Source organism: Elephantulus edwardii, unplaced genomic scaffold (genome assembly GCF_000299155.1).
Source record: "Elephantulus edwardii isolate Elephantulus edwardi_28Jun2011 unplaced genomic scaffold, EleEdw1.0 scaffold00061, whole genome shotgun sequence".
Classification (NCBI taxonomy): Eukaryota; Metazoa; Chordata; class Mammalia; order Macroscelidea; family Macroscelididae; genus Elephantulus; species Elephantulus edwardii.
The window spans coordinates 7,150,211-7,175,861 of NW_006399811.1; the positions used below are offsets into that span (position 1 = coordinate 7,150,211).

Here is a 25,651-nt window from a genome sequence, read left to right on the forward strand (position 1 = left end):
AGCAATTCACCTTTTGACTGCTAGTGCAAAAGTGTTGATTGTGGAGCCGATCAAGCTAAAATTATTGACAACCTCAGTCTCTTCTCCATCGATCATGGTGCTACCAATTGGCACAGTGGTGAGAATCTTTGCCTTCATGATGTTTAGCTTCAGTCCATATTGAAGACTACAGTCCTTGGCCTTATGCAGCAAATACTTCAGGTCCTTCTCAGTTTCAGCAAGCAGTGTTGTATCATCTGCATAGCAGATTGTTGACCAATATACAGCAGTAGAATAAATGAATTACTGATAATTCTACAATGTGGGTAAATCTTGAAAACATCATGCTACATGAAAGAGACTCATAAAAGACCACATATTTTATGGTTCCATATATATGAATTGTCCGAAACAGGTTAGCCTATTGTTTGTAGCCATCAAGTCAGCTCTTACTGATGGTGGTCTTAGATATAACAGAATAAAATGTTGGCCCAGTGCTACATCATCTTAATGGTTACCAGAGGCTGGAAATGTGGAGTAGGGAGGTGCGGAATGACTGCTAATGAGTGGAGACTTGGTAAATATTTTAAAACAAATTGTGATGGTGTTTATACAACTCTGGGAATATGCTAAAAGCATTGAATTGTATGCTGTTAATGGGTAGATTTTATAGTATGTGAATTATATCTTCTTATCGGTTGAATTTTATCCCCAAAAATGTTCAGGTCTTAACCTATTTATAAGTGTGACTGTTTCCTTATTTGAATGTGCAGTTAGTTACATAATGTCATACTGGAATAGGGTGGGTCATGGTGCAATATGGCTGCTACTGTTGTTGTGTACCATCAAGTGGGAAATGCCACGTAGCAAACCTTGGGTTTCAGAGACAGTGAATCACATGACAGGATATTATTCATCCTTCTCTCCTGGAGCAGCTGGTGAATTAGAACCGCTTTCCATAGGGTTGGCAGCACAACTCCTTATCCTTTGCCTAAAAAAATAAATACATACATACATACATACATACATAAATATATATATATGTGTGTGTGTGTGTGTGTATATATATATATATATTCCTTATCATTAGGCCACTAGAGCTCTTCTTCCATCCTTTTAAGAAGAAAAGATACATTTCCAGATTAGAGAAGCCACCAGATTTCCAGCATGTAATTATGAAAGAGAACTGCCAGAAGTCCAGGCTTGGTTTAGAAGGGGTCGTGGCACTAGGGATATTGTAGTCAATGTTAGATGGATCTTGGCTGAAAGCAGAGAATACCAGAAGAATGTCTATTTGTGTTTCATTGATTATGCAAAGGCATTTGACTGTGTGGATCATAACAAACTGTGGCTTACTCTGAGAAGAATGGGAATCCCGGAACATTTAATCGTGCTAATGCGAAACCTATACTTGGACCAAGAGGCAGTCGTCAGAACAGAGGAGGGCAACACCACATGGTTCAAAATTGAGAAGGGTGTACGCCAGGGATGTGTCCTATCTCCATACCTTTTCAACCTTTATGCAGAGCAGATTATCCGAGAGGCTGGGCTCTATTAGGAGAAGCGTGGTGTTAGGATTGGTGGAAGATCTATTAACAATCTGCGTTATGCAGATGACACAACCCTGCTTGCTGAAACTGAGGAGGACCTCATGCACTTGCTGCGGAGGGTCAAGGACTGCAGCCTTCAGTATGGACTGATGTTCAATGTCAAGAAGACAAAGATTCTCACCACTGGACCAATCGGTAGCATCAGGATGGATGGCAAAGAGATTGAGATTGTTCACAGCTTCAGTTTGCTTGGCTCCACGGTCAGCACTCTTGGCACCAGCAGCCAGGAAATAAAAAAATGTATTGTGATGGGAAAGTCTGCTGTTAGGGACCTCTCTAAAGTACTCAAGAGCAACGGTGTCTCTCTGGAGACTAAGGTGCACCTTTGCAGTCACTGGTTATGCATCAGAGAGTGGACAATGACTAGGGAGGATAGAAGGAGAATTGATGCCTTTGAGCTGTGGTGCTGGAGAAGAGTATTGGATGTACCATGGACTGCCAAGAAAACAAACAGATCCATCCTAGAGAGGGTTAAACCAGGCTACTCCTTGGAGGCAAGGATTCTGGGGCTTCATCTGACATACTTTAGACATGTTGTAAGGAGAGACAGGTCCTTGGAGAGGGACATCATGCTTTGGAGGGTAGAGGGACAGTGCAGGAGGGGAAGACCCTCTATGAGATGGATTGATTCAGTGACTGGGGTAATCGGGATGGGTGTGTCAGAGGCAATGCGGTTGGCACAGGATAGAGCAGGGTTTAGGGCTGTTGTACATAGGGTCGCTATGAGTCACAAACGACTCGACGGTACATAACAACAACAACAATTATGAAAGACCACTTCAGTTTTAGTTTTAAAAAAGTCTTTAAGAGAAAATAGATCACACAATGCATGAAGCCAGGTGTGAGTAGCCAGGAAACTAGTCAATATCTACACTACGGCCCTGACCATCCACACTGCCATATTGGTAGATGTTGCTGCCACAAGCTGACCCTGTCCTTTCTTAAGATTTACCTAGTTCCTGGGCTCACCAGCAAAACTGGACTCTGAGCTGGCTTTCTTCTTGAGTAGTCCTGGTGGGACAATGTGTGAATAACATCTACTGGCAGTCACTTCCTTATTGTAAATTAATAAATAGGGGCTTCTGTCAGAACCAGCTTGACAACAATAGATTAATTTTTAGTTCTTTCTAAAAAGAAAGAAAAGGAAACAGCTATCTGCAGAAGAGTGAGAGGAAAAAATTGCATTGGAATTCTTAATTGTTAGTGGAACAATTAGAACAAAACCTTCAAAATTTTAAGTGGAAATTTTTTTCATCCTAATGTTCCATATACCAGGTAATTCTTGAATATCAGACTAAGAGCCTGTATTTTATCCTGTAAGCCGTGGGGGAACATGTAAATATTTTTTAGGTCAGAAATTGCCTAATCAGAAATATACTTTGGGTAGATTAATCCACCAGCAGAGTGTCAGATGATTTATTTAGTTTCATGGAACTTGATTGTGAGTTTAGAGAACCAATTAGCCGGAAGCTATTGTAAGAGATAAGGAAGACTTTAAGGAAGGTAATGGTAGGAAAGCAAACAAGTTCATCCTAGAGAGGGTGAAGCCAGGCTGCTGCTGGGAGGCAAGGATTCTGAAGCTTCATCTGACATACTTTGGGCATGTTGCAGGGAGGGACCAGTCCTTGGAGTGGGAAGTCATGCTTGGGAGGGTAGAGGGGCAACACAGGAGAGGAAGACTCTTGATGAGATGGATTGATTCCATCACTGGGGTAATGAGGATAGGTGTGCCAGAGACAATGAGATTGGCAAGGGATATAGAGCAGGGTTTAGGGCTGTTGTACACTGGGTCAGTATGAGTCACAGGTGACTTGATGGCGCATAACAACAACAACTGTGTCAGTGGGAGTGTAGAGGTGGAGACAAGACAGGAGGCAGAATCAATAGCATGTCACACTACCGTCATTGTTCTAAAGCCATCTAATCAAATAAAAGCCAGTAAAGTGATTTTCAAGAATCAGTATAGTCAGCATTTTCACATTAAATCTATGTCATGTGGGAGAGTATTGCACATAAGAAGTGAGTAGACCCTGTAGTATTTCTGCCTTTTGTTTAAATGCTAGGAAATATGCTGGAAAGCAATGGTGATATTATGTTGTCAGGGATCCTAGGATTCCAGATGCCTTTCTGGTTGCCAACTTCGCTCTGGAAGTGCTCCACAAACCTGGTAAAGACTTGAGGTAAACAAAAAAAAGTAATATGGAGTAGAATTTTCTTAATTCTTCAGTTCCTCCCACAAATAAAATCTTCACGGTTATGTCCTTATTCCTGGCTTACAAACCATGATTTTAAGAAATTCTACTTCTTCCCCAGCAACAATACCAAAGTTCAACAGGACAGCAAACAACAAATGCTGGTGGAGTTGTAGAAAGATTGAAACTCTTAATCACTGGTGGTGAGAATGTAAAATGGTACAACCACTATGGAAGGTGGTTTGGCGCTTTCTCAAAAAGTTGGAAATAGAAATACCATTTGACCCAGCATTTCCACTACTTGAAAAAAGAAACCAGAGCCACTGTTCAAACAAATGTATGCACACCCATGTTTATTTCTGCGTTATTGCAATAGCAAAGATATAGAAGCAACACAAGTGCACAACAGCAAGCGGATAGAAAAAGTATGGTACATTCACACAATGGAATATTGAGCAACAGTGAAAATAAACAAACAACAAACTCATAAAGCATTACACAACATGGGGAAACCTGGAGGGCATTATGCTGAGTGAAACATCTTAGTCACAAAAGGACAAATGTTGTATAAACACCACTGTTCCAAATAGGACAGACAGAGATAGGGTGGGCAGAGAATGGGAAGAGAGTGAATAGATGGCAAACACTGCAGTAGAACAAATGAGGGGAACTGTTTGAAAGGAATATATGATTAGGCATTGTATGTAGGACAACAATCTGCAACAAAAGGTATGTTGCTAGTTGGGCTTGGGGAGGCAGGAGGAAGAAAATAATAATCTTTTTAAAAAAATATATTCTGTAATCCCCATGTTTTTTAATCATTTCTTTTTGGAATAGATAGAAATATGGATTTCTTTCACTTTGTTAGTCAGTATCTGTTTCCCCTGTTTTGTAACCATCGAGGAGTTAGTCCTTCCATGTTGACATCTGTTTGTTGAAATACCCTAGTTTTGCAACAGTGCCTTGTGTGCCGGCCCTTGAGACTTCTTCCTTCAATAAAATTGCTAGTTTCTCACATAATAAAATAAAGCATGTCCTTTAAGCACCAAAAATTTAAAAAAAAAATCCCCTTGTTCTCTTTTAGGAGATACCAAAAAAAAAAGTAAGGTTTAAAGCAATATACTCAGCCTCTTAAATTCCCCTTTTTAAAGCTAATTTCTCAAACTTTTCATTTACGAATTACGTACTCAAAGAGCAAAAAGTGGAGTCTTCCCTCAGCCTCTCATCTCTCATCATTTACTCTTTCTGTCCTGCTTAGTACCCATGGTTTTCACTGTCCTCCAGGCTGTGTGCAAACTGTAGTAAAACTGAGGAGAGAGGTAAGAAAGTCTACTTGGACCTTCTTTTATGCTTGGGAGTCCCAGAACAATTAATTGTGCTAATGTGAAACCTTGACCTAGACCAGGAGGTGTGTTGTCTGGACACTACATGGTTTAAAATCAAGAAGGATGTACATCAGGGCTGTGTCCTTTCTCCATACCTATCCAAACAGTGTGTAGAATAAATCATTCAAGAAGCTGAACTATATGTAGGAAAATGTGGCATGAGAATCAGAGGAAGTCTTATCAACCACCTGCATTAAGCAGATGACACCGCTTTGCTTTCTGAAAGTGAGGAAGAATGGAACTGTTTGCTGCAGAAGATCAAAGACTACAGCCTTCAATATGGATTACATCTCAACATCAATAAAACAAAAATCACATCACTGGGACTATAAGCAACATCATGATAAATAGAAGATTGAAGTAATTAGTGATTTAATCTTGCTGGGACCACAATCACCACCCTTAGCAACAGCAGTCAAGAAATCCAAAGACCGGTTGCATTGGGGAAATATCCTGTCAAGGACGTCTCAAGGTGCTGAGGGAGCAGCAATGTCAGAAGACTAAGGTGGACCTGATGAAAGCCACACTCTTTCCAGTTACTTCCTATGCATCTGAATGGTGGGTAGTGACTAAGGATGACAAAAGAAGAATCAATGCTTTTGAACTATGGTGTTAGAGAAGAGTATTAAATATCTCATGAACTTCCAAAAGAACAAATATATTTTGAAAAAAGTATAGCCCACATACTCTTTAAAGGCAGGGATGATGAGGCATTGTGTTTGTATGAGCCAGTCCCTGGAAAAGGACATCATGCTTGGAAAGGTAGAGGGTCAGCAAAAGAAAGGGAGACCCTCAACAAGATTGGCACAGTAGCTATAGCAATGGGCTCAAGTATGTCAAAGATGGTGAAATGGCACAGGATAGGGTAGGATTCAGGTCTGCTGTTCATTGAGTTGCTATGAGTTATGGTTGATTTGTTGATACCTAACAACAACAGCATGTTTTTTTAAATTTTTTTTTGTTATTAATTTTAATGAAAGTTTACAGAGACTTAGCATTTCCATTCATTCATTGTTGCACTTTTCTCCCTGCCCACCCCCGCCCCTCCAGTTCACTCTTCTCTTTGAAAAGTAGAATTCTTTCATTGTTATACGGTCCCTCCCCCCAAGTCCACTCTGCTATGAAGCCTTCATTCTGGACTCCTGTCATTGACAATAATACCTAATCATATATCCGTTTTAAACAGGTCTCTCCTTCATCTGTTTCAATGGAGTATACAGTATTTATCCCCTCTTTCTCAGTCTTCCCTCAACTCCAGTGTCAGTCCCATTTTAAAACAGTGGCCCTAAGCAATATTTGTCCTTTTGTGACTGAGATACTTCACTCAGCGTAATGTCCTCCAGGGTCACCCATTTTGTGTAATATTTCATTAGTTCCTTGTTTTTCAATGCAGCATAGTATTCTATTGTGTGAATATACCATAGCTTCTCTATCCATTCGTTTGTTGATGGGCACTTGGGTTGTTTCCAACTCTTTGCTATTGCGAACAAAGCCGCAATAAACATGCATGTGCATGCATGCATAACAGCATGCTTTTAAAGACTGACTGATGTTTAAAACTTTCTATTGAGGTTGTCAAGGATTTCCTTTCACTTGGAATCACAGTCAGGGCCCACAGAAGCAGTGGTCAAGAAATCAACCATGTGTTGCTCTGTGCATGTCTGCAACTGGTTTACTCACAAAGTTCATATACATTATTTTTCACACCAGATCTTTCCCATTTCCTTTACTCACCCCTTTCTCTACCCATCAAATTGTGCAACCCTATGATTAACCACACCCCACCTCCTTACCCATCCTCATCTCTGTGCTCCCAGCATCCCCCTTAGATCCTCATACACATTTTACTAGTTATCTATTTCTACAATAATGATCTTCTACAGTATTTGTCCTTATGGGACTGAGTTAGTTCACTTAGCATAAGGCTTTCTAGTCCCTCCCAAAGTAGGTAACAATTTGCAAAATCATTGCTCCTGTGTGCTGCATAGTTTTTTATTGTGTGAATGTACCATAATTTATCAGTCTATTCCATTGTGGTTGGAAATTTGGCACTGTTTCCATATTCTTACAATGGTGGATTCTGCTGCTATGAAATTGGTGTACTAGTCTCTGTTTGAGCCTCGATTCTAATTTTCTTTGTGTATATTCCAAACCGTGGAATAGCTGGGTCATATGGAATTTCTATGTTCTGCTTTTTAAGGATGCCTTCCAGAGTGGTTGTACCATTTTACAATCCCACCAACAATCTGTAAGACTTCCTTCCTATCTCGCCATGTCCATCTGACATTTATTACTTGCTGTCCTGTTAAACTTTGCCACTACAACTAGAGTGAAATGGTATCTCATTGTGGTTTTGATTTGCATCTCTCTTATTGCCAATGATTTTGAGCATTTCTACATGTGTCTGTTGCCCATCTGAATATATTCCTCTGTGAAAAGTCTTTGCATGCCTAAAGAATTCTTAAAAAACAAAACAAAACAATAATAACTATATTGGCATGACAAGAGACCAGAATAAAAGTTGCACAGTAAAGTGGTAGTGGGGGAGGGGAGGACTGTATAACAATGAAAGAACTTTTTTTCCAAAGAAAACTGTAACTTGGGGTGGGGGGGAGTGGAAAGGGGAACAGGGAGGTAAATGTACAATAATGAGTGAATGGAAATCCAAATTCTTTATAAACTTATTAAAATATAATCATAATAATAATAACTTTATTGTAGTTTAATTTCATGTTTACAGAGCAGATTAACTTTCAAGTCAGTAATTAATACAGATTACATTTTGTGACATTGATTACAGTCCCTACATTGTAACAGTGCTCATCCCCTGCTTGCCTCTGTTTTCTGCTTGCTTTCCTTTCTTCAACTTCTGTAGTATAAAGAAAAGGAAAGGTGTCACTTTGAGAAATGAGTTGTACCTTACCCAAGCTATGATGCTTTTTTAGACACTGCATTATGGATTTGAAAACTGGATGGTGAATAATGCAGAGAAGAATTGATGCAATTGAATTATAGAATAGGCAAAGAATATTGAATAGATCATAGACTGCCAGAAGAAAGAAACATGTCTTTGAAGAAATACAGAATATTCTTTAGAAGCAAGTATGGTGAGACTTCATCTCATTTACTAGACTTCTTCTCATTTACTTAACTTCATCTCATTTACATGGGACAACATTTCAGGACACAATGGCTGTAACTATTGTTGTTATTATGAGCCATCAAGTTAACCACAACATCTCTGAGCCCTGCCCTGTCCTGAGCCAATCTGTCTCCAATGCACCCGTTATCCCATTTTACCATGTTAATCCATCTTATCCTGGTTCTTTCTCTCCTGCACTGTCCCTCCATCCTTCCAAGCCTGATGGCTTTCTCTAAGGACTGATCCCTCCTGGCCACATGGCCAAAGTATGTGAGACAGAGCTGCAGAATTCTAGCCTCCAAGGAGAATTTGGTTTCACCCCCTCCGGGACAGACCTGTTTGTTCTCTTGGCTGTACGTAGTAAGCTCAGTACTCTTCTCCAGCACCACTACTCAAAGGCATCAATTCTTCTGGCATCCTTATTCATTTGTCCATCTCTCAGATGCATAGCAAGCAATTGCAAAGACCATGGCCTGGATCAGGTACACCGTACTCTCTAGATTGATGTCATTGCTCTTCGGCACTCTGGACAAAATCACTCAGCACAAAATCCTCGAACTCTTCCACCAAAGAGTTAAGGGGTCATTTCTCATTATCTGAACTTTCTATACAGGAATCAGATCCCACCTTTTAGACATTCCCTACCCATATAATATCATATCTCCTACTGGCGGGAGCATAAGAGATTATGGAGCTCTTCTGGCTTAGTGGTAAGGAGTTGCACTGCCAATCCAAAGCACACAGTTCCATGGGAGAAAAATGAGCATTCTCTTCCCTTGGGAGGCTTGATCAACCATGAGTTGGTTCCAACTCAAGAGTACGTAACAACAGTGGAGAACAAGGGGAGTAAACTCATGAAAGTCTAAAAAAATTCTTTTTTTTTCTCCTCATACATTATCATTCTTTTTATATTCTTGTTCCACTGAGACATATAAGATAATAGAACTGGTTCCAAAACACTTGCTTTGTAAAATCTCATTTGTCTCATAATTTGCGTTGGTATTCATCATCTATTTTATCTTACTAACTTAGTTGAAACTATAATTTAACATCTCATTACATATATGTTTATATGTATACTTGATATAAAAGGAACTATTGTAACATGGTACAGCTGATAGATTAAATCCATCTATCCAGAAAGGTCAGCAGTTTAAAACCATCAGCTCCTCCATGGAGGAAAGATGGACAGTGTCCTCCCATCAACATTTACAGCCTTGGAGGCCTGATGGAAGTCCTCTGTGAGTAGGAACCGACTGGACAGCAATATGTGGGTTTACTTCATAAATAAATATGTACGGTCTTCTCCAAGCTCATGGCCTTTGAGTTTATTTCCACCCATTATAATCCAGTGAGACACAGTAGAACTTCCCATAGGGTTTCCCGTGCTGTGATCTTTATGGAAGGACACTGCCTACCTTTCTGTTAGCAGCTGGACTACATGACTAGTAACCTACCTAAACCAAGGTCTCACCCACCCTGAGACCACAAGAATGAAATGCCCACCTACACCTAGTGACCATTCTGATTAGAGCCACAGTAAATGGACCCTGAGAGACCAGGCAAAAAAACACAGAATCAAGTTCAAATTCTTTTAAAAACCAGACTTATTAGAGCAGTAAAGAGAACTAGCGAACTCTCTAAGGTACTCTTAATAAATCTTGAACTGAAACATTCCCTATAATGAACTTTTAGTGAAAAACAACAGATTAGCACACAATAGATAATGTCCTTCAGGGGAGGGAGGAAGTGCAACCAGGGTGCCCCATAGAGGTTTTGTCTCACATCCTTTGGTTATGTTGTCAGGAAGTACCTGACAGTTCTTTGGAAAAAGACATCACACTGAGTGGAAGGACAGTGAAAGAGAGGAAGACTCAACAATATAGATTGGCATAGTGACTGTAACAGTGGGCTCAAGCATACCAGAGATTGTGAGAATGGTGAAGAAGAGAACAAGGTTCAGATCTGTTGTTCATAGGGTCGCTGAGTTGAAGTTAGCTCAGTGGCAACTGACAACAACCCATGGGTAAGGTGCTTTATTTAAAAAGCTTCTGTATCACTACCTAACTTGGAAGGGACTGGAGAACATTATGCTAAGAGAGCTACCTCAGTCCCATAAGGACAAATACTATATGATACCATTATTGTAGAAATAGAACGATAACTAGTAAGACGTGTATGAGGATCCAAGTGGGGAAGGGTAGGAGTAGAGAGGTGAGAATGGGCAGAGGTGTAATCACACAATTTGATGGGTAGAGGGAGGGGTGGGGTGGGTAAAGGAAATGGGAAAGATCCAGTGTGAAAAACAATGTATACAAACTTTGTAAGTAAACCAGGTGTTGTTATATGCCATCAAGTCACTTGCAACTCATAGCAACCCTATGTACAACAGCCCTAAACTCTGCTCTGTCCTTTGCCAGTTGCACTCTGATCCTGTCTCCCATCCTGATTACCCCAGTCACTGAATCAATCCACCTCATAGAGGGCCTTTGCCTCCTGCCCTGTCCCTCCACCCTACCAAGCATGATATCCCTCTCCAGCGACCGGTCCCTCCTTACAACATGTCCAAAGTATGTTAGACAGAGCCTCAGAATCCTTGCCTCCAGGGAGCTGCCTGGTTTAACCCTTTTCAGGATGAATCTGTTTGTTTTCCTAGCTGCCCATGGTACTCTCAATACTCTTCTCCAGCACCACAGCTCAAAGGCATCAATTCTCCTTCTATCCTCCTTAGTCACTGTCCAACTCTCTGATGCATAACAAGTGATAGTAAAGACCATGGCCTATATCAGACACACCTTAGTCTCCAGAGAGACACCATTGCTCTTCAGTACTTTGGAGAGGTCCCTAACAGCAGACTTTCCCATCGCAATACATCTTTTAATTTCCTGGATACTGGTGCTGAGAGTGTTGACTGTGGAGCCAAGCAAACTAAAGCTGTGAACAATCTCAATCTCTTCACCACCCATCCTGATGCTGCCAATTGGTCTAGTGGTGAGAATCTTTGTCTTCTTGACATTGAGCCTCAATCCATTTGGAGGCTGCAGTCCTTTACTCTCTGCAGCAAGCGCTTCAGGTCCTCCTCAGTTTCAGCAAGCAGGGTTGAGTCATTTGCGTAATGCAGATTGTTGATGAATCTTCCACCAATCCTGACGCCACATTTCTCCTCATAGAGCCCAGCCTCCCAGATGATCTATTCTGCATACAGGTTGAAAAAGTTTGGAGACAGGACACATCCCTGGTGTACGCCCTTCCCAATTTTGAACCATGCAGTGTTTCCTTGTTCTGTTCTGACGACTGCCTCTTGGTCCAAGTATAGATTTCGCATTAGCACGATCAAGTGTTCTGGGATTCCCATTCTTCTCAGAGTCAGCCACAGTTTGTTATTATCCACACAGTCAAACACCTTTATAAAATACAAATTTTATTTAAAAAAAAAAAAAAAGAAGCAGCTGTAGAGAAGATCTGGTGGCGTAATGGTAAGAAGCTGCACTGAAATCCCAAAGGCATACAGTTCAAACCCACCAAGCTGCTCCATGGGTAAGGATGGGCAGTCTCCTCCAATGTGATTTACTGTCTCTGAAAACCTGATGAATATAGCTTGGCAGCACACTACAACAAATGAGACCTAAAAGTCAACAGTTACTCTAAAACATAGAATATAAAAGGAACAAGGGGTTCCTTAAAATGTACTTAAAATGGAAAAAACAAAACAAAAAGGAGTTGACACACTGGCAAATATAACTCATGTCACTGAACAGTTTATGCAGAAGTTGTCAAATGGGAGACCAATTTGCAACTTTCACTGAAAACACAAAATATTTTAAATCAGAGAAAGAATGGCTAAGTATATATGTATTTGTATTCATTATAAAGATATTCAGTCTTATTTACATTTATAATCTTTGGCGTAATATATGCAGTGCAGTGTGGCCCAGTGCTCCTCTGCCCCTCCACATCATCTCCCGCTATTTCTCCAAGATGGTTGTCATTGTTCGGTGTTTCCGTGGTTTTAAACTTGCTGTTTGCTCAATTTCAAATGCCATTCCCTGTTTCTATACCTTGCCCTTTTTCAGGCTGCTTCAAATTCATACTCATGCAACAAAATCAGATCAGGAGACATGTGCCTCCAAACTTTGCTCCTACCACACATTATCTTGGAAAAAGTGACTACCCATCAATCCACCAACACCAACTGTACATCATTATTGTACTAACTGTTGTCATTTGAGTTTATCATATCATATCTCTGCTGACTACAGTGGAATGGAAGCTCTGTATTCCCATCCCATAGCACAGTGTCCCATTAAGACATTCACTACATGTTTATTGGCTTGAAACATAAGGGGAAGTGTTTAACATCACTTCTAGGTATTGGGGGGGGGGGAATCTTTTAATGTGAAAGTAGTAATTCAAACAGAACAAGGGGATACTGTATGTTTTAAGATCAGGAAAGGTACATGTCAGGGTTTTTCTTGTCTCCACACCTGTTCACTCTGTATGATAAGCAAATACTTCAAGAAGCTATACTTTATGAAGAATGTGGCATGAAACTTGAAGGCTCATCACCAACCTGTCTTACATAGATGTAACAACTTGGTTTGCAAAGAAGACTTGAAGCACACAGTGCAGAAGATCAAAGACTCCACTTTGGATTACACCTTAATATCAAGAAACAAAACCCCTCACAACTGGACCAATAGGTAGCATTATGATAAATGGAGAAAAGATTGAAGTTGTCAGGGGTCTCATTTTGCTTGGATATACACTCAATTCCATGGTAGAAGCAATCAAGAAATTAATAGATGTGTTGCACTGTGAAATCTATCAACGTTTTTAAAGTACTAACGCGAGCTCTAGTGGCTTATTGGATAAGAAGTTGTTCTTCCCAGAGGCAGGCGTTCAAAACCACTAGCTGAATTAGTTCCAATTCAGTGGCACGTAACAATAACAATAAGGAGTAAGAATGAGACTTTAAAGACCAAGACGCATCAGACCTAAACTGAGGTGGTTTCAGATGCTTCAGATGCATGTGAAAGTTGGGTAATGAATAAGGAAAACCAAGGAAGACTTGATGGCTTTGATTTGTACATGGACTGCTAAAATACAAGACAAATCTGTCTTGGGAGAAGTGCAACCAGGGTGCTCCTTTGAAGCAAGAATGGTGAAACTTTATCTCACATTCTTTGGTCATATTGTCTGGAGGTATCAGTCCTTGGAAAAAGGCATTACACTGGGAAAAGTCGAGGCCTAGAAAAAGAGAGCAAGACTCAAGATGGCATATGACTGCAGTACTAGGCTTGAATGTGACAGAGGTAAGTGAGCATGGTATGGGATAGGGCAGGGCTTGCATCTGTTGTTCATAAGGTTGCTGTTAATCATAGTAGACTAGATGTGGCACCTAGCAGTAGCAACAACTAAACTGTAATGACAGTTGCTCAGAAAGTATTGATTCCATGCCATTTATTAATTAATACATACTAACTGTAGAGTCTAGTGGTTTTCCCCATTGTTTACTTCCAGATTCACTCAAGAATCCTTTAATTTTGGAAGTTTCAAATTGTATCTTTCTCATTAGTTCTATTAAGATAAATGTAATATGAAATGTGAAAAATCCCATATCATGAACTAAAATATGTCATAATACATGAAAAAGCTCTGCATAATAGTCTCTCACATTTGTAAAATAATACAGTTTATAAAATTGGCATGGAAATTGTATTCGATTCTCATAATAACTCTATCAGAGGTAGGAGGAGAAATCTTTATCCATTATTCTCCAAATGAGAACACTTAAGCTTCAAGAAGAATAAATTATTTGTGTCATATAGCTAGTGAATAGTTTTAGTTGACATCTGATGTAAGGCTTTTGCCACCAACTTGAGGGCTTTCTCCACTATATTCCTTGTTATATCTTGTTATTGATAAGAATCTTAATCTTGCTGAGAAAATAGTCAGAGAAAGGACAAAAGTTAAAATCACACACAGAGAAACATGCACTGACGACTCTTTATTAAGAGTAGAATACTATCTCTTAATACAGATTAAGTCCATATATGGTCCTATTTCTGCAATGTAGAAAAACAGCAAGTTGACATCCTACTTTTTTTAATGTGTTATTTGTGTTCTCTATCCAAAACAATGGATTAAATATATATAAACAACTTTTTTAAAAACTACTGAAACTTACATAGCTATATTTTTATGATCTTGGAATGGAGAAACTCTAAATTTAAACTGGAAATAATAATTGTGACTATGAAAGACAATAGACTACGTAATATACAAATAGCCTTTACATATGGGTTAAGATAGATAGTTAACACTGTATTGGAACAGATGAGGGATTGAACTGTTTAAAAGGAATATATGATTAGGTATTATATGTAAGGCAGAAGTCCAGAATAAGAGGTACATTGTAAAGAGGACTGGGGGAGGGGGAAGGGAAGGATAGGAAATATTGCAAAAAGTGAATGAATATTATTTTTAAAAAGTCAACTAGGAAATGGAGGAAAATGTGCAACAATGAGAAAAATCTAACTTTCTGTAAATGTTAATTAAAATCACAATTAAGGTTTTTTTAATATAAAAGCATGAAACAGCAGCCAATAATGCACCCAAGGGATTACAGATTGCCAATATTCATAATAATATCTTCACCTAATGATGAATATTACACCTAATGATAAATGCAAACTAAAGTAGTAATTTTAAAATCCAACATTTTACCAGTTATACTGGCAAAAATTTTTAAAATTCAACCATATCCAGTGTTGATGATAGTGTATTAGTAGACCTTTAAATGAATTCCATCTCTTTTGGAAGTTAACTTGACCATATAAAAATTTTTAATAATATTTGTTGCACCAGATTAAATGGTGTCCTACAGAAAAGATGTGTTGAAGTACTAACTCCAAATACTTTTTAATGTGACTGTTAGGAAAGAAAATTTTTGGATATGTCATTATCAGTTACTATAGTGTTATGACAGAATAAAATGGAGATTTATCAAATCTGAGTGGCATCTTTGTGAAAGAGAAGTAGAAGGAGGATGCTGTGCCAACTGCTGCATCCCTACAAACAAGTGAGTGCAGCATGAGACACTTATGAGAAGCATCACATAGATTCAGAGAACATAATTCTATGTTGTTGTCCCATGTATAAAAGTTTCTAGGAGGTCTCACAAAAATTATTAATGCTATTTTCTTTAGGAGATTAAAGCTTCCTGGCTTTTATTCCCTCACTTGAACTCTTGCAGTATTATACCAAGAACTTATATTAAGTAGCTTATATTGAGGGTGGAGGGCAAACTGTGAAAAAAGGGAGGAAAACTTCACCTCACAACCTACTGTAACCGAGCATTTTCGTCTAGTTATTTCCCTGTCACAACCCTTTTACACTCACTACAAGGCCACGTGTTCTGCTACCAACAGAAGGCAGGTGGTTCAAACCCTCCAGCTGCTACACAGGAAGATGATGAGCTGTCTGCTCCCGTGTCATTTACAGCCTCTGAAAGCTCCCTGGAGGGTCAGCTGTGAGTCACTTCCAACTTGATAGTATATAACAATACTGTTGTTATGTGATGTAGTGTCAGAATCAACTCATAACTGACTCTCCAGCAGGTTTTCAGAGGCAGTAAGTTACACAGAAGGAGATTGCCCATCCTTCTGCAGAGCACCTGGTGGATTTGAACCACCTTTGGAATTGCAGTTCAACTTCTTACCACAAGGCCACCGAATATTATGTTTTTAAAGACCCCCAACTATTTCAAAGGTTATAGAGAAATGGAGCTCTCTTTCCAGAGAAGAAGGGTGTGGTGATCTGCTTCTGTCAAGATTACAGGGGAGGAGAAAAAAACACCACCTTTTTGAGCAGTACTCTACACTGCCAACCCAAAAGTACAAGGTCCAAACCACCAGCCACTTCAGAGAAGAAAGAAGGGCAGTCTCCTCCCGAGTCATTTACTGCCCCTGAAAACGCACTAGGGGTCAGTTCTAACTTGATGGTATTCAGCAACGCAATAATGCCTTTTATTACCATGAGTCAGAATTGAATTGATGGCAGTGGTTTTGGTTTTGTTGTCTTTGTTTATGGGCATGTAAATGGTGCAGCTGCTGTGGGAAAGCTTCACAGCTCCTCAGAAAGTTAAACGTAGAATTATGACTGGACCTAGAATTTCTACTTCAAGGTATCCACTTGAAAAAGAATTGAAAGTGAGGCTTTAATTAGATATTTGTACACTAAGGGGCTCAAGTGTGTCAGAGATGATAAGGATGGGACAGAATAGGTCAGGGTTCAGGTCTGTTGTTCTTAGGGTCACTGTGAGTTGTTCTCGACTCAGTGACATCTAACAACAGCAGCAGCAACTGTCTACTATTTGGAGCTGTGATGACTTAGTGGTAAGAGTTGCACTGCCAACTCAAAAGCACTCATTTCAAATCCACCAGCTGCTCTGTGGGAGAAAGGTGAACACTCTCTTCCCATGCGAGTAGTAGCCTCTGAAAGCCTGCTGGCGGCTCAGTTGTGGTTTGGTTTTGACGCAGTGGCACTTAACAACAACAGCTGTCTCCCATAAGCTATTTATCCAGTAAATATTTTGTTGTACTTCTGTACCTAGCACTGTGTTTGCTGCTAGGGTACAATGGGACCCAAGAAAGACATGTTTCCTCTTTCTGAAGGACTTTATACTGAAGTGAAGCACTCAGAGGAGCTTTAGTGACACAGTGGCTAAAGTACTTGACTTCTCTCCAGCCGGTGAGTTGTTTGATCTTATCAGCCAATTTTGAGAAAAAGTTGTGGCAGCTTGCTACTATCTAGAGGCTCTTTAGAGTAGTTCTACTCTGTCCTGTGGTGTTGCAGTGATTTGGAATCACTTCAGTGATGGTGGGTGAGTTTTGGGAGAACTCAGACAACAAACACACAAACAATTCCCAAACTACTTTGATTTCCCTCAGCTCCTTAATAGCTGTTTAAGCGAGCAGATCTATATGATTCAGACAAGATGAGCTGGTTAATTCAGGTAACAAGCTTGGAAGCAGGAGTGGCATCCACCTGTGGAAACTATATAAACTTGGAGAAATGACAAAAGTTATACAAGTGTTCAGGTCTTTTGTTCATAGGGTCACTATGAGTCGTTTATGACTCAGTGGAACTTACAACACAACAACGATGTTCTTGGTAGCATTGATCCCAATAGTCAAGAGATGGAAACAAATCAAGTTCTTATCACCGAGTATTCAACAGCAGAGGTAAACAAAATGTGGTGTACATATACAGTGGAATATTCTTCAACTGTTAAGAGAAATAACATTCTGAGGCATACTATAGCATGTGAACCTTGAAAACATATTAAGTGAAAAGTCAGATACAAAAGGACAAATGCTGTATGATTCTGCTTACCTTAAATATCTAGCATAGGCAAATTGATAAGAGACAGGAAGATTAGAGGTTACTAGAGCTCAGGGAGAGAACAGAATAGGGAATTATTGCTTCAGGGTATAGAATTTCCTTCGAGGCAGTGGAAAAATATTTATAGTAATATTTTGTAGTTAAAGGTAATGGGTACACAGTATTGTGAATACCCCAGAATTGTGCATCTGAAAACTATTTAAATGGAAATTTTTTTGTGTATACACATGTATGTGTGTCGTGTTTGGATATACATAAATACACATGTTGTGTACCATCAAGTCAGAACAAACTCCTAGCTGACCCTCTAGTGGGTTTGCAGAGGCAGTACATCTCAGAGGAGAAGGCTGCCCATCTTTCTCCACAGAGCACCTGGTGGATTCAAACCTCATACCTTTGGGTTGGCAGCACAACTCCTTACCTTTAAGCCACCAGAGCTCCCTTATAAAACTAGAAACTTTGTCTTTCTTTCTGATTTAGTTGCAAGACTTTTAGTCTCACTGTCATTATGAAATTGAAATAGGAGTAAAGAGTTTCCCTAGTATCTATCTGGAATCAAGTTATGTTTTTGTCTAGACCATGATTTAGTATTTATAATCTACTTTCTATTTTTACCTTCACTGTATATGCAAACATATGTCAATCAAACTGGTGTGTGTATCATTTTTGTCAATGATAATAAATTCCCGTATAAGGACACTGTTCAAATAATGGTTAAGGGTCAAAAACCCTTTCTCAAACTCATAGGAGCTGCACTCAGTAGACCATTCTGTCTAGAGGCTGAGACCAGAGAGAAGGAAAAGTTCCAATATATATTATGTTTCAGTAGTTTTTTACTGTGAGAAATTGTGTGATACATTTTTTTAAGGTTAATAATGATCTGTGAGTAATGTAAGCAGTAGGAACTCAAACCAGTGCACTTAGTGCCATCAGGAACCTTAGGAAGAACTTTTTTTGGAGCGGGGGAAACAACATGCACAAGTTAAACTCTGGAGAATGGGCCCTAATTTCTTCTTTTTAATCTAAGGAAATAACTCTTTTAAAATTAGAATTTAGAAAAAGGACACATAGGGATATGCTTCTTCAAAACAAACCAAAAATTGAGTATTTTCACAAGTGTCTACTTGAAAACCCATAAAACTCAAGAAACCAGTAAAGCTAATCTTGCTCCAAAGTGAAATGTCCGGTGCAGTTTTTAAAAGTATGGGTCAGATCCTATATATTTGTTAACAGATTGTTGAGGATACTTGATTTTGTTACCTGTTACCTAGGGAGCCTTCAAACAAGGTGAAGGGCCTCAGGAATGCAAATAGGCATGCCCATTACTGCCCCCAGCTCCCTAGTTGAGCTGCCCTTTCTTCAAAAATTCTGTGAAGCAGTCTGGATGCAGAACTGCCAAGCAAAGCAGAAACTCACCTGCTCTACAGTCCAGGATGCTGTCTTTGAATTTGTGGGGCAATAAGCACTTTTAATTAAAGTGTCTCCAATTTGGAGCTGAATCCGTAAACATGTGGCAAATTGAAGTGAGTGCAGCCAAGCATCATTGTAGCTGTGCAGGAAATTGGGTGGTTAAAAGACTGAGTGGTTAAACTAAAAAAATCCAGCTGTGTTTTACTTACCATAACACTAATCAGAGTTCTTTGACTTCTTTTTCTCCTTCATCAATGTATCAGATGGTGTATGTGTTGGCTCCCATCCGCCAGATCTTCACTTTTGTCTTTAAAACAGATTTCAGATAGGGATGAGGTCTTGAGCAATAATACTCATTCCCTGTAGTGAATAGTAGCAGGCTTCTCCTGTGTTACAGTTTATCTCTTAAATAGGTCAGCAGCAGCAGGTATTCTTTATCAGCAGAGCAATTGGATTTTTAACCCTTACCTAGCACATTGTCTGAGGTCTTCGAATTTCTACGTAGGAAAACTGTTACCCTAAAACATAGTGGAAACTAAGTGATGATTCTTAATTAGAAGTAGAATTGTACCTAAGAAACAGTTTGGTTTAGAAGGGTTTTTTTGTTGATTTTCATTTAACCAAGAAAACAAAACTATTAGAACCCTGAATATTCTCAACATAGTGGGTAGGGTAGTGGGAGAGTTGGATGAAAGAACCATGTCTATGCTCAAGAGATTTACAGTGCTCACTTTCGAGGCTGTTGTTCACCATCAAGCTGACTGACGCACAGCTGACCCACCAGCAGGTTTTCAGAGGCCAGAACAAACTGAGAAAAAGCCCTTTTATTTTTTTTTTATTAAGTTTAATGAAAATTTACAGAGACTTTGGATTTCCATTCATTCATTGTTGCACTTTTCTCTCTGCCCACCCCCCTCCAAGTTTGCTCTTCTCTTTGTTATTAAATTTTATTAGTTTTAATGAACATTTACAGGGATTTTGGGTTTTCATTCCTTCATTGCTGCACCATTCTCTCTACCCTCCTCCCCAGTTTGTTCTTCTTCCCCGCCATCTGAATGTCTGTTTTAATTGTCCAATTGCCACAGTGCTTGTCAAAGTCAGTTCTGATTAATCTCCTTTGTCGGTGTGTCCTTTGCCATTCCCTATCACTCCTCCCTGAGAGAGACTTCACCCTGATTCATAAGGAAAAGGGGATGGCGTATTCTCTTAGCTACTTCCTGCTGAAAAGGGACCAAAACGCCCCTTTAAACGCATATAATTCTCTCTATAAATCCATCATCAATTTTTCTTAGAAGGGATAAATGTTATGCCACTCAGAGTTGATGATAGTGTCTAGTTAATTGATCTTAAAGGGAGTAAACATGATTTGGAGGGGATTTGGGGTTGCATATTCTATAGAGAATTTGCACATGTGATACCCCCCATGTCCTAACCCCTGCCATTCCAGGCTGTGTCATGCTTCCTGTTTACTATAATCCTATTTCTCTGGGAATTATTTCTGTCTTTTCAGAGGAACTTTCCTCCCAGTGAAGGCTTGTGTATTTATTCAGTAGTAATGTTCAACATTTAGCAACTTTGGTTTTTAGTGCATGTGTGTATGTGACGAATAATAGAGAAATTCAAAGCTTGAATTAATACTTGAAATTTCAATAATGTGACGTTTTGATGGTTTGAGTTGTGGTACTAGAGAAGACTTTTGAAGATACCGTGGACTGCCAAGAGAACTAACAGGTCTGTCCTAGAAAGGATGAAACCAAGCTGCCCCTTGGAGACAAGGATGTTGAGGACCCCCCCCTTCTCGTGTACTTTAGGCATGTAGCCAGGAAGAACCAGTCTTTGGAGAAGGATATTATGCTTGGAAGGATCGTGGGACAGAGCAGGAAAGGAAGACCCCAGATGAGATGGATTGACACAGTAACTGGATAATGAGAGTAGATGTATCAGAGACAGTGAGACTGGCTCAAGATAGAGCAACATTCAGAGCGTTAGGGTGAATAGGGTCACTATTAGTCATACACAGCTCTATGGTATATATAACAACAGAAGTTTTGCGTTATGATTCAGATCATTTGATTAATAATATCGGTTTATAGCTGCATTTAGAAATAAACTAGAGTTGAATATTAAAGTTAAATTTGTTCACTATTGAAATTTCTGTTACAAGAAAGGAATTTTATCCAACTTTCTCTTTTAAAAGTGTGCTGTGAGTATTTAGCCTCTCTTTAGAATGTAAGTTTCATAAAGACATTACTTTTTTTCAAGGTTTTGTTCATTGCGTATTCTTATTACCTGGAGCAATAAATTTGTGTTAGGTTATTAAAAAAAAGTCTGCTGTTGTTGTTGCTGTTGTGTACTATCTAGTCTGAACCAACCCATAACTGACCCTCCAGGGGGGTTTCTGAGACAGTGTAATCACACGAGAAGAAATTACCCATCTTTCTCCTGCGAATCAGCTGGTGGATTTGAACCACACTGGATTGGCGCACAATTCCTTATCACTACACCTCCAGAGACCCCCTTTAAAAGTGTGTAGCTCAGGTCATTTAAGGAAAGGGTGGGGGGTGTGAACCACAGGAAAATTAATTGAATGAGTGCTTCTTCATCATTTTTTTAAAAAAAAAGGACCAAAAACCGACCAACCAGAACAAATGTGAGTGAAAAATTGGACTTGCTAGGTGAAATGTTACAAATTCCTTATATTAGGAATTGAGGATCACTCATGGAGCCTCTCGGATTTGTCTGGAAGAGTTTTTAGTAAGAAATCCTCTCCACTCTCAGATTGCTTCAGTTTTATTTTGTTTTGTTTATTTTTCTATAGTCTCTGACCTTGAAAACGTGCTAATAGAAATTGGTAGACTTCACCATTCCTTCCTTCCTATCTTAAAATGATCGCCTTTGCCACTTTCACAGAGCTTGCTCCTTGAGCCCTTGAAGCTGTGGCTTCTCCCAACTGCTTTCCTGCTCTAATCTCCTTATAGGTGTAGCACCATGGCAACAGGCCCAGCCTAGTGCCTAGGAACCTTGTTTGTCTCACCTGAGGGGCTAGCTGTAACCTGAAGGAAGAGAAGAATATTACCCATCCAGCAGCTCATTTGAATGAAGATACAGACTTCTTGTTCTGTTGCTTATTATTACTGTTGTTCCATTTCTCTTGAAGACTTGAAATAACACCTGGAAAACATTCATTCAGAGATGTTGTCAGTAACCACGGGCAGCCGGGAAACCATCTTCTGTAGGTTCCTGTCTTCTAAACAGAGAGTTGTTTTCTGAGCTGTGGTACAGAAAGCGACTCGCTATACCTTGGCATGTGGCTCCGCTATGATTTGGGGCTGCACTGCCAGGTGGCTGTACAATTGCTTCATGTAGGTAGATGCTTAATTTATTTGAAATAAAGTTAATTTTTGTTTTAGAAAATTATAAATAAGGAATTTAAAAATTAAAAGGAACCCTTTAGTGGTTTCTCCTTGTCGTTAAATATGCCTTGAGTGTGCCTGCTGTAAGCCTCACAGCCACGGGAGTAGCTCTCCCCCCATCAACTCCTCTTGGGAAAAATGGGCTAAAATTGTTTTTTTCTGTGTGTTTAAAAAAGATTACAGTGTCCTGTTGTCTATGCTTCCTGTGAAGCATACTGGGAAAGGTTATATGGTAATTATATTCATTTTTAAGCATTTATTTGTAGTCAGTATGCTATATATGCAGTATAAAATATGTCTTTGTCTTATCCAGTAGAGCAAAATAAAATAAATGTGGAGCTTGTGTTGCATTGTTATTTTTTTTTATAGAAGTTTGGGTAACATTTGTCTCTTTTGTGCATACTTCTTATATTATATTATATTATATTATATTATTATTATATTGAAATAGAAATGCTAATATTTTGACCATAAGTTGCTGAACATCAGCCTTAAGCTTTTTTTTTCAGTGCTAATATCTTTATTACAGGAGTAATAGAAAAGGTGACAGGAGCAAAGGGGTTTTTTTGTTCTTTTTTTATTGCTTTGCATACAAAATTCACATGCATTGTGTGATATATATATACACACACATACACACACACACACATATAATATTTCAGGCATTCCACTATTCACATTGTTTTTCATACAGGCTTGAACTTTAAATGGTGCATGATTTTTGTGGAAAGAATGATCTTTATTGCTTAAGACTTTTGCTGTATGGAGCTTGATTAAACATTGTTAGAATGGAGACTAAAGAAGGAAGGCAGCCTTTAGTGCTAGTTTCCTATATCTCATTACTTTATAATTTAACTAAGAGCTACTCTGACATTAAGTATTCCAATTCCTGTTAATGTTAACATGGTTATTTCAAGGAAGTGATCAAAGATGCTTATTTAATGTGCTTTACAAAAACAAATGCCTTTACACAAAGCATTTCTTTGAATCCCTGTTACTAAGCAGTACTACTTGAAATACATGTGCTTAATTCTGAGTATTTTAATCAAGAAATACTATAATTATCAAGTAAAACTGCATAGCCATCTAGTCCTAGATTCAGTATTGTGCTTTATATTTAACTTCGTTAGTTCTTCCAGGGGAAGGGCAAGTGAAGTACTAGCTCCTGTAGTGGTAAGTCATGACACCTAACGTGCCGTTGAAAACAACTGGGAACATAATCAGCCACAGTGTCTGAATGGTGTTGAAAAAGTTCTGTTCTTCTACACAAGAGTTTGAGCATTTATTTTGAGGGTTGGAGATTTCTACAAGACATTTATTCATTCGTGTTTATACAGTAAAGCATGAATAAGACCCCAAAGGCTTAGAAAAGAGTTCTATATTGAGATGGAAATCAGGCCTTTTGAAAGTCTAGGTCTAGTACTGTGAAGTTTGACTTTGACTCTGTATGTGTGTATGTTTATTCTGCAAAAATAGAAGCAAACAGAATGAGGGTTCAACCACTACTATTTTTTTTTTCAAGGATTGAAGAAGATAATGCTGTAGCATAAGGGAGAAATTTAAAAAAAAATACTATGTCTTTTTACAAAAAAAATTATAAAAATATGTATGATAACCTTGAATAACATAACACTAATACCTCTATCATTAAGGTGGAAATGATGATAAATAGAATGTGTATAATAGAGTTTTGCATTCCCTTGAAACTGTATTTTCAAACTGTACTGAGGAAAAAGGGAAAAAAAGGAGTATGTGTGCCAGGACTTGTATAAGCAGAAAACCCATCAGAGAAGGAAAACGTAAAGATTTTCCACTAAAACAAGTAAAGGAGTAGTGATATGATAATACCCTGTCCAAAGCGGAAAACTTTCAAGATGCAGGAAAACAAAAGACAATTTTGTTAAGTTATAGGTTTCTGTGCATATGACTCATCTGTGTCTTGTGAATATAGTTACTGTTCTTACTGTTTAATAACTGGGTGTTTTCATATGCATGTTTACGCATTTGTTGTTAGCATCCACTGTCCTTTCCTTGTCCACCAAGTCTGTAATACCTTAAATTCTATTTCCCACATCCAGGTCTCGTGGGCTGCCTAAACTAAAAGAGTCGCGTTCTCATGAATCCTTGCTGAGCCCGTGCAGTGCAGTGGAATGTCTGGATCTGGGTAGAGGGGAGCCTGTTTCAGTGAAACCACTTCACAGCAGCATTCTTGGACAGGACTTCTGCTTTGAGGTAAAGAAGAGGAAGAAAGTAGTTCAACAAGGCATTCTACATTCAGTAATTTCATTACTATGATATTGATTATTTGATCATCATAAATTACTTCAAGCCAATAAACAAATTCACTGCCGCCAGCTAGGTTTCAAGTCATAACAGCCCTCCACTGGGTTTCTGAAACTATAAATCTTAATGGAAGGATATTGTCCATCTTTCTCTAAAAAAGCTTTCTGTTGCTAAGAATTACTTACTTACAGGGGAAAATGTTGGAATTCTATTAATCTAATTATGTTGGAAATGAAAGTTGTTCATAATGGCTTGGCATTCCCTTTGGCCTAGTCTGCTTTCAAAATAAATGGGTTCTTGACGCCAAGACTAGCACTAACTTAGTAAACAAGTATTTTTCTTATTATTAATAATAGCTATTAGCTTCTATATTATTTTTCTCCTGAAACCCTAGTTTCCAAATTTAAAGGTACCTTGAGGTGATTACTAAGGCTAAAACACTTCTGACTACAGTACAGGCATTTCAAGATGTAAAGTGTCTTGCTTATTTTTGTAATCTTGTGCAACTTAGCTCTTGTATATTGCGGGCACCTAATTTGTTAAATGGATCAATTACCCTTCAATAGAAAATTATGAATATTTTTATAATAATATACCTGTCCCAGATGAGATATTTGTGAATAAACCTTAAAGGAATATATATTTATATATCTGTAATTGAAAGCTACAATATATCTGTAATTGTTAGGGTTGGAATTTCGTTACACATTGACTGATGATTTTTTTTTTAATTATAATTATATTTTATTAATTTTCATAAACATTTACAGAGATTTTGGGCTTCCACTCATTCATTGTTGCACTATTCTCTCTACCCTCCTCCCAGTTTGTT

General features: G+C 38.7%; 1 protein-coding gene across 2 annotated transcripts in view; it reads left to right on the forward strand.

Annotated features, from left to right (window-relative positions):
• The window catches only part of RASAL2 (RAS protein activator like 2), a 460,670-nt gene that overhangs the window by 380,734 nt on the left and 54,285 nt on the right, over positions 1 to 25,651 (forward strand). For both annotated transcript variants that reach the window (XM_006887716.1, XM_006887717.1), the window contains exon 6: positions 24,615 to 24,768. In XM_006887716.1, the coding sequence (XP_006887778.1) occupies positions 24,615 to 24,768 (154 nt within the window). The remainder of the gene's footprint in view (positions 1 to 24,614; positions 24,769 to 25,651) is intronic.